General features: G+C 30.7%; 1 protein-coding gene and 1 long non-coding RNA gene across 13 annotated transcripts in view; one reads left to right on the top strand and one right to left on the bottom strand.

Annotated features, from left to right (window-relative positions):
- LOC130673769 (titin) overlaps positions 1–9,590 on the bottom strand; it is an 86,915-nt gene that overhangs the window by 57,877 nt on the left and 19,448 nt on the right. For 11 of the 12 annotated variants that reach the window (XM_057478952.1, XM_057478953.1, XM_057478954.1 and 8 more), the window contains 8 exons: positions 9,341–9,512; positions 9,065–9,251; positions 7,567–7,909; positions 6,758–7,481; positions 6,337–6,681; positions 6,083–6,239; positions 5,836–6,002; positions 5,127–5,256 (listed from right to left, as the gene is read on the bottom strand). In XM_057478952.1, the coding sequence (XP_057334935.1) occupies positions 5,127–5,256; positions 5,836–6,002; positions 6,083–6,239; positions 6,337–6,681; positions 6,758–7,481; positions 7,567–7,909; positions 9,065–9,251; positions 9,341–9,512 (2,225 nt within the window). The remainder of the gene's footprint in view (positions 1–5,126; positions 5,257–5,835; positions 6,003–6,082; positions 6,240–6,336; positions 6,682–6,757; positions 7,482–7,566; positions 7,910–9,064; positions 9,252–9,340; positions 9,513–9,590) is intronic. The other variant, XM_057478959.1, reaches the window with a different exon arrangement.
- On the top strand, positions 1,540–4,886 carry LOC130673775 (uncharacterized). Its single transcript, XR_008990939.1, has 2 exons — positions 1,540–3,020; positions 3,088–4,886. It is a non-coding gene; the product is annotated as an uncharacterized LOC130673775 (long non-coding RNA).

Genomic DNA, 9,590 nt, shown 5'->3' with positions numbered 1-9,590 from the left:
TGCAATTATTTTTCAATAGTATTTAGAATTCCAAGTTTTATATAAAAATATTATGACGTAAGAATATAAAATTATTAAACGATGTTTTTGTGTATGCAACCACTTAAATTTTATTTACAAAATCAAATGAATTATTGAATATAAATTTAGAATTAAATTATTTTGCAATAAAATTCTAAATTCTCAGATAATATATAACGTATATATTTATACTTGAATGATAATTTAAAGGAATGGTGAATGATAAGATCCAAAGATCTAAACAGATAAATTTTAAGTATTGTGTACCATAAATATTTGATTTAATCTCATTCTAATTAGGAGTTAAGATCATTAATGTCGACCTGATTTTCATATATTACCGGAGCGTAGATTTTGGCTCGATAAACTATCGAGTATATGTGCATGTATGAAAGGAAGAGAAAAATGATATTGAAGACATGGAAACTCACGTTCACGAATAAATTATGTGCATCTCAGAGCACGTCTATAATAATTGCCTTAAGAATTTATGCATGTAAAACGGACGCGAGAACCGTGGAAATATGCCAAGTAACGTAGCTCGTTGCCTGGCAAGTTAAGTGAGCACATTATTTTCATAGGTAAAACTATCATCCTCAGTGTCTCGAAATAATTGAAAAATTATCAAGGTAATAATTGTCCATTTTACACAATAATATATCAATTCTCGATTACTTTATATTTCTAGTCATATATTTAAGGATATAAAATTAGTAAATATCAGAGTACAAATTCTTATTCTCGTTTGATACGACTATAACTTTCACATTATTACTCATAGTTCTCCACAAATATTTCGAATATTATTTTTATGCACTCCGCGAGTTCGCGTTGGTTATTATAACGACCTCCTCCGCCTCTTTACGTGGGTATATATTATTTATAGAATGACAAGAAATACTTGCTAAAAAAATCGTAACATTGTTAGTCATTAAGACTTTAAATTAAGATATGAAACATACGATTGTGATTAATTCATTAATTTTAACTTTTATTTGTCTGGCTTTAAATAATTTGAATATTTAAACCCGGGAAAAATTTTTATTTAATGAGATTAATATAGATCTCATTTTTTTTCATAAATTTTCAAAATTTTAATTTTGAATTTTTTTAGTGAGATTTTTTTTCTATTTTTAAAACTTATCTACATAAATCTGAACAAATAAAAAAATTACAAGATTTGAATCACTTCAGATTTGAATTTTTTTTTCCTAGAGATCGATAAAAAAAAAATTTTTTATTGAGAAAAATTAATAAGTGTGACGTTAAAATTCTAATTGATAAAATAAATTAATATCAAGTATCAATTAAACGAATAAATTAAAAATGATATTAATAATAATTACTAGGAGTATAATTAAATCAAACGATTTAATTACAGTTTCATAAATATTTATTGAAAAAAATTTTTTTAATAGTGAAAGGATCGCGAGCTTTTTAATCTTTAATAAATTATTTATATAAATTTGTTTCCGTATTGGCTGAGTTTATGCATATAAAAAAAAATATAAACGAGAATAAACATGAGCAGCATAATAAAAATAAAAGAATAAAAATTTTGTAAATAAACGATTCGTTACAGTTAGATAATTGTTTTCATTCGTGATAAACATCTGGAAAGCAAGTGTTGTTTCGCGTTTTTTATTTCTTATATAAAAAAAAATAATAATTTAAAAAACGAAGAAGAGAAAGGGTAGAACTGAAGAAGAAGAAGAAGAAAAAGAAGAAGCAATTAGACTCGGTGGGAGTGTCTGATGCATATCATCATCTTCCCTTACTCTCCGAGGTTAAAACCTGTGGAGGGGCATAAGTTCCTACTTCTTCAGCTTCTAGATCCTACTACATCAGCCTTAACGTCTAAGCGTCGCAGTTATCCACTGGAAGTCATCAGAACTGCTGTCTTTTTCGTTCATTCATTTTATTTATTCTTTTTCTTTTCAACTTTTAAATTGTTTGATAAAAATTTTTTTTCTTCACTGATGCGTCTCATATAAAAAGTGTAAAAAATTTTTAAACACTTGACAGTGGATTAAGTGAGTGAAAGACAATAGTATAAAGTGACGTGTGTTTGACAGTTGAACAAGTGGAATTCGTAAAAAAAAAATTCAAGTATTTCTTGGCCGTCTTCAATCAGATCTGGACAAAAATTTTTAAACTCACAGTCTGACTGAAGTACGGCCAGTTTTGAACTGGATACTTGTTTAATTAATCTTAAAAAAATTATTGTGAAGGTGGCCCAAGTTGTTTGTTTATTTTTTTAAAAATGAAAAAATCGCTGTCGTGATTTTTCAACAACACTAAACTTTACAATTAATAATTATTTATATAATTTATATATTAAAAATAATTTTAATATTTATTATAAAATTAGCTCTAAGTACTCTAATTAAAATTAATGTATAAAACCTTAGGTTTAATAATATTTACTAAAATTAAATAATATAATTTGAATAATTTATTAATTATTAAAATAATAATGTACATTTGTTGTTAAATAAATAAATTTTAATACTTTTCATAAATCAATTCCTGAAGAATTAACAATCATCATTTGTTGTTAAAATTAATTAATATCATGAACTAACTAAAATAAATTTAAAAGTAATCCCTCATAAATTATTGTAATCTCTCCACGTTTCAGGCTTTTAATCTTTAGCTCATGCGATAAAGCTCTCACGTCTGTAGTCTTGAGAGTCTTGAGGAAGAATTGACCGCAGCCGAGAATATCATCATCTATTCCCTCCAGAGACACAGATAAAGAGAAAGATAGAGTGAGAGAGTACGCTGACATGTGTGTCTACTTATTTCTGGACTACTGAATCACCGAAACCCAGCCGGGGCTTTTCCGAAATAGGTTCGCGAGCTTCTCTCCTTTACTCTTTTCATCCACCTCCGCCCCCTCTCACACCTTCTTCACCTTCTCTCCACAAGCTTTTCATCAGTGTCTTCAATCACGTCCAATTATACAACGTCTGCACTTTAATACGCCAGTGTAATCGGTAGTAATCCAATTAATGCTCCTGTCCTCGCTTCAGATGATTCAGCCAGGTTGTTTTTACTTCGCAGACTCATCGGACACAATTTAAACATACCATTCCTACGTCACGATCTCAATCGTCTTCAGGTGGTCGCTACCAAGGTCATCGATGTCTTTCGAAAAACAACTCCCAGGGGTAGCATAATTATTTTGTAAGAGTTATTAATAAGAATTTAAAATAAATACAAGAGAGAAAGAGTGGGAAGAAATACAAGTTATTTATCAACCTTGACAGAGTATAAACATTAATTCTTTTTTTCTTTAGATACAACAAATTTTTATTCAAGATTTTACAGCGCGATTTATAACGGCGGGTCAGGTACAATACGAAAGAAATAAACACGCACTGGTATTAGGGGAGTCAGAGAGCGTGAAGACATGTGCCCATTGTGCGTAAATATTCTGCTGCTTTAACTGCTGCATCCAGCCAAGACGTAAACTTTTCTCGTATTCATTATGAGTTATTATTGTTCTCCTTTTATTTTTTTTCCAATTAAAAAAAAGTATAAAGAAGTAAATAATTACAACAGGAGGTTTTTATGAAACATCTGAGGGCTCTTGAGGTGCTTGCCGTCTTGAGCGCAGCCAAATATAGATGGGTAATGTAATACACGTCACGCGGGCAGAAATAGCATAAGATGAGAAGCTAAGCCTAGCTACAAGTGCACACGGCACGTACACTACAAGCCGGGTACTTCAGTTTACGGTATACGATATAATACGTCTGAATTACGAGATACTTCGTGGAATTTTTTTTTTTACTACAGTATTTACAAAAGAAGATGATAAAAGAAGAAATATTAAGTTCAGAATATAAAGTTGTCTTTGGAGTTTAGAGAAGATTAAATTTAATAATGACTGGAGGTTTTTTTTATTTTTTTTTATTTTTGTAAAGTCTTCACCTTAACTCTTTCTCTCTTATTTATATTCATTTAATTTTTGTTGTTGTTGTTGTTGTTGTTGTTGTGGAACATAATATCTTGGAGTGACGCCAACATGTTGACAATGTAACGATGCAGTAGTAAATGAGTGTTGCGGTTTAAAAATTTGTTGAGATACGAGTTATGAACAAACTTTAATTTATAAATATATAATCTATATATTTATATCTATGTCTATGTCTATGTCTATATCTATATCTATGTATGTATATATAAATTTGTTTATGTTTTATTATTGCACAAAGCATATTTTTATTTGGATAATTCCATTGTGTACAGAAATAAATATTTGTATGTATTAATTAGTTTATTAATTATTAAAACTCATTATTACTAAATATATAAACCCGATTTTTTATATTTTATTCATATGAATCTTAATATTAGATTCATATTGATTTTTTTTTTATAATAAATAATTATTAATTAAAATATCATTCAGATGTATACGACTAAAAATATATATGTTGTTAAATGACTTAAAACTTTTGTTTTTCTTATTGTAATTAATGTGTTTTCTTCTCAAGCTTCACATATATTTAACTTTTTATAGTTATCCAACATTTCGTAATATTTTTTTTCTCAACAAGTTAAAAGACAAGAAATAAAATTTAATTTGATCTTGAGTATTTACGTCTCGCTATTTTTATTTCTTCAAATTTCAACTAGTTGACAAAAAAGTTAACAGTCATATTTTTTTTAAATATATCAGAGCACCATTTTCATTTTCATTTTATTAAACTTGGACCACCCTCTTGTTTTCTTTTCCTTCTAGTTTTTTTTTTTTTTTATTTTATAATGAGTTAGTTGTTAATAAATAATTTAGAAAAAAAAATATCAACTGCCCGACGCGTCTTTAATTTATCGTCAAACGACTAGTATAATTTTTAAAACTGTAAGTAATTTTAATAGATAGTTTTAAATTTAATTAAGCAACGATGCCGAAATTAAAGTATTTATTATTTCAGTCTTTCTCTTCCTTTCATAAACTTAATTATTTTTATTATTAATTATCTATATTTTTTCTTTTATTTTTTTTTTATATGTAAAAAAAGGAGAGAAAGCAATCGTTATCACACCAATAGGGTTAGCTATTAATTTGGATTTGTTTTTTTTTTACATCTTACTTTTTACGATGAGCTTAGCTGACGTTTCCACAGTGCCAGCAGAAGTTGTCGCACGACAAGTAAAAACTCCTGAGTCTTCCTCATACGTTGTTGCGATAAGAAGAACTGCGTTATTACCTTCATGAATCATCTGCAATTAAAGAAAAAAATTAATCATTATTTAATAAATAAATGAAATTTATTGAATACGAACACGATTTCTTCCAAATAAAACATGGACATAAATTTCCAATTCCAATTCGCTGACAGTGCCCCCACCCTCTACTTTTTAAAAATTTTTAATGACTCAATCCTCAAACGTATCAAAATTTTATTAATGAATTCAAAAAAAATTAAAGGGTTAATTGAAAAAGGACAACGTAGTAGTATAGATTTAAAAAAAAATTACTTACAATTGATATCAATTGGGAGTCAAACGAAATTTTGAAAATAATTTTTAAGAGAAATTTTCATATCAATTTTAAAATTAGAATTTTCAAATTTTTTAGGCTAAAATTTATTCAGCAAGTTCTGTTTAACTCCTAATTGATAACAACTGTAAGTAATTTTTATTTTTATTTTCTTTCAATTCATTAGTAAAATTTGAGTTCGGTTATGACAGTTGAGTCATTAAATATTTTTAAAAAGATAGGAGCACTGTCTGAGAACGCCCTTAGTTTATATAGATAAATAAATTAAATTATATACATTAAAATTATTTATCATTTACCTGAAAATCAGGAGATTGAGGAATTAATGCACCTTCACGGTACCATTGGACAGTTGGTTTAAGTTTCGGTGGACTAATTTGAGTTTTAAATTGAGCTGGTTGTCCTTCCATAACAATTTGATCCTTCAAAGGTGTTAATTTTGGCAAAACGTCTGTACTGTCAGGTGCTAAATATTAAAATAATAAATATTAATATTAATAATTCATTATTTTTATATAAAAAAAATTTATTAGTAATTATTTTTACCTAATACTCGAAGATTAGCCGATGTCGTTACTTCACCAACAGGATTCTTAGCGATACATTTGTATACGCCCTCATCCTCTGGGAAAGCTTCAGAAATCCTCAAGGTACAGCGATCCCCTTCTTTTTGCATTTGGAAGTATTTAGAGGGTTTGATAATCTTTGAAAAATAATTGCATACATTTATTATTATTAATAATTAGATTTTTTAATTGGGAGAAGTATATTACATATAAAAAAAAAATAATTTTAATTACCTTGTCTCCTTTCTTCCACTGCACAGTAGGAATCGGCTTGCCATTGATCTTGCATGCAAATGCAACAGCTGCGCCTTCTTTGATCGTTTGATCTTTGAGTGGCTCAAGAACAGCCGGTGCTTTTTCAACTCCGGGTGTTGATGGCTTCGATGGTTTCAATGATGATGGTGACTCAGCACCGTGAACATTACACTCAGCTTCGCAACGTGCTTCTCCAGCACTGTTTATTGCTACACATTCATATTTAGCAGTGTCTTCTGGTACCGCTTCCAAAATTAAAAGCGTGTAAGTGTTGTCTTCTTCCAGAGTTTTGTATCTTATGTCTGTTGTAATTTTCTTACCATTCTGTAATTAAAAAATTTAATTTTATTTCAACTAATAAATTCCTCTGAAGAAAAGTAAAAAAAAAATTGTATCGTACCTTTAGCCAATAAACGTCAAGAGGTTTGGTACCGCTGACTTTAGCGTCAAATCTAGCGAGTTGTCCAGTTGGTACTGATGTACTTTGAATAGTTGTCAAGAAACTAGGCGGGACAATTCCACCTCTTCCAGGCTGACGTCTTCTTTCTTCAACAACTAAGTTAGCACTGCATTTAGCTTTGCCGCCACGATTTTCAGCGACTACTGAAAATACTCCCGAGTCTTCCATAAATACTTGACGAACAATCAGCACAGACTTGGTGCTGAATGTGTAGATCTGAAGGTCAGATGAATTCTGAATCGGGAAGTCTTCACGGTACCATTTTATTGTTGGTAATGGATCACCATCGAACTCGACTTCAAATCTCGCTTGCTCTTGCTCGAATGCTCGACACGGTTGGATCTTTTTAGTAAACACTGGTGGCACTGCTGGTTTAACTTGACCCTGAACTACGCGTTCCTGAGTTTTAGCTTTGTGTTCAACTTCCGTTGTCTCAGTTGCCGTAATTTTTCTCGTGATTTCCGTATCACCTTTGGTTTCCTTTTGCGTTTGTTTAGATTTCGCTACATGAACTTCACGACCATGAACTGCTGATTCAGTAGGACCTGGTGGATATTTTCCACTTTCTTTTATTCTTTCAGAGTCAATGTCAACTTCGGTAGTAAATCTTTTGACTGGTCTTGGCGGTGGTTGGACTACTGTAGTATCTTGAGTTGTCGTTTGTCTAAAAAATATTTTAAATTGAATTAATTTTTCTTCAGCACATCATTAGTGGACATTAATAACATGAATAATTAATCATAACTCACAAACTATCTTGATATTTCTGTGCCATTCCCTTGGCGACTGAGTGGCTGACAACTTTATCACCCGGTATAGCAAACTGATGAGTACTTTCTCTCAATCTCGCTTCTTTGAGCAGTTGTTCTTCTTCAAGATTCATCAATTTGCTGTAATAACCCTCCTCATTTTTCTTAGTTTTTATAGATTTCTGCCATTCAGTCTCTGGCTCTTTGTAAACCTTCTGGCCATGATGTTCTGTTGCTATTCCAACCCCTTGAGAAACATTGTGGTGTCTCTCATCAAATACCCGCTCCAACTCAGTATCCTGACGCTCTGATTGATACTGAGCCAGACCAATATCGTACCAAGCTATTGAATAAAAAATTATTAAATTATTTTGTTCACAACACAGTTAAATATCACAGAGGAAACATTAACATGCCCATCAACATTCTCAATATCGACACGATAGAAAACGATCATCAACATATATATTATTTTAAATATATTGTCATATAAATGCAATAGGTTTTAATACGACACAGTACGTCATTCGCAAACTTTTTTTTCTTTTTAATTACATAAGACATTTTTTTAAACTTCCATTTTTCTATTGATGCATCAAAAGGTAAACGATAACAGGAAATGATTATCACATTGATAATAAATAATTAGTAAATTTGTTAATAAACAACTGATGAAATGACATTAATAATTAAGCAGATGTAATATTGCTTCTAGTGAATTTAACGAACAGATTTCACAAATAAATGATTTACAACATCAATAAAATGAATGCTAACAATAGCGATTAATTTTTTTTTACACTAAAGGACAGGAATAAACTAAACAAAAATTTTATTTTTTGATCAGACGATACTTGATACGTTTACCGAACGATTTTGGTTGCACTCATTACCTGGAGCAGTTCATTCCTCGCGGTATGGGTGAAACGAAGTACGCTGTTATGCTCAATTGGCTTATTAATGCCTTTGCAAATCGGAATCTCGATGACCAGAGAAGTAGAAGAAGCTTCGCTGGGAGTAGAAGCTGCGGGGATAACTACTACGGGTTGTTGGATTTTATTGGAACAAGTGTGATGGTAATAAGGGTTTGGATGTTCATTTAAATGAGATTGAGATGTTGAAAATGATGTAACTGATTTTTCTTGTCGAATGCTATGTATGTGCCGTATTGATAATGTTTTTTGTATTCTATAATTTTTAACTGATTTAGATGATGTTGATGAATGTTGGATCGGTTTCTTTGATTTGTATGCGTATTCATTGAGATGTTCCCATGTAAGATGGCTTCTACGTTCGACCGAGCTTTTATTTCTTGATAAATTCTCCGCATTAAAATACAAACCCGCGTGGTATCGATCAAATTTGATACCTTTTTCTTCTAACTCTTTAATACGGACAGTCGATAATTTATTGCGGGAATTAAAGTGTAAAAATTGCGGAGGATCTACCAAGTTCTCGGTGTTCCAGTGACCTGGTCCCCAAGGACTTAAATACTCACGTCTCGGTGAATTCTTCAAGACACTGCGGTAATCATCGCTACGTTGTTTGACTGTCAAAGTGGTCTCGCATCTAGCTTCTCCCAATGAGCTTCTAGCGATTACCTCGACCTTTCCGTGATCGTACTGACGGGTTTTAGGAATGTCCAGGTGATACATTCCATCATAAGTGAGCTTGTAACGATTGCCCTGAAATTAATTGAGTAAAAATTGATTGTATGCTGACTTGAGACGATAAAATAAAAAAATATTTTTGTAAATTCAAAATAATTGTTTACATTGACAACAGTGTGATTGTTAATCAGCCACATCACCCGTGGTTTAGGATGACCAGTTACACGACAACAGAATCTTGACCAGTCAGATTCTTCAACTTCTACTGGCTCAGGTTTACTTACAAACACTGGAGCTGTACGAGGTTTGTCTTCTTCAACTTCTTCTTCAGGTGCTCTGTATTTAAAATAAATTATCAGTTTTATTTTTTATGTCTCTTAGTTATGTCTTTAAAAATTTTTGTAAGCAGTGTAC

The sequence above is a fragment of the Microplitis mediator genome, chromosome 8 (assembly GCF_029852145.1).
Source record: "Microplitis mediator isolate UGA2020A chromosome 8, iyMicMedi2.1, whole genome shotgun sequence".
Lineage (NCBI taxonomy): Eukaryota > Metazoa > Arthropoda > Insecta > Hymenoptera > Braconidae > Microplitis > Microplitis mediator.
The sequence above is the reverse complement of the archived record's forward strand: the minus strand, read 5'-3'. Positions and strand labels throughout refer to the sequence as shown.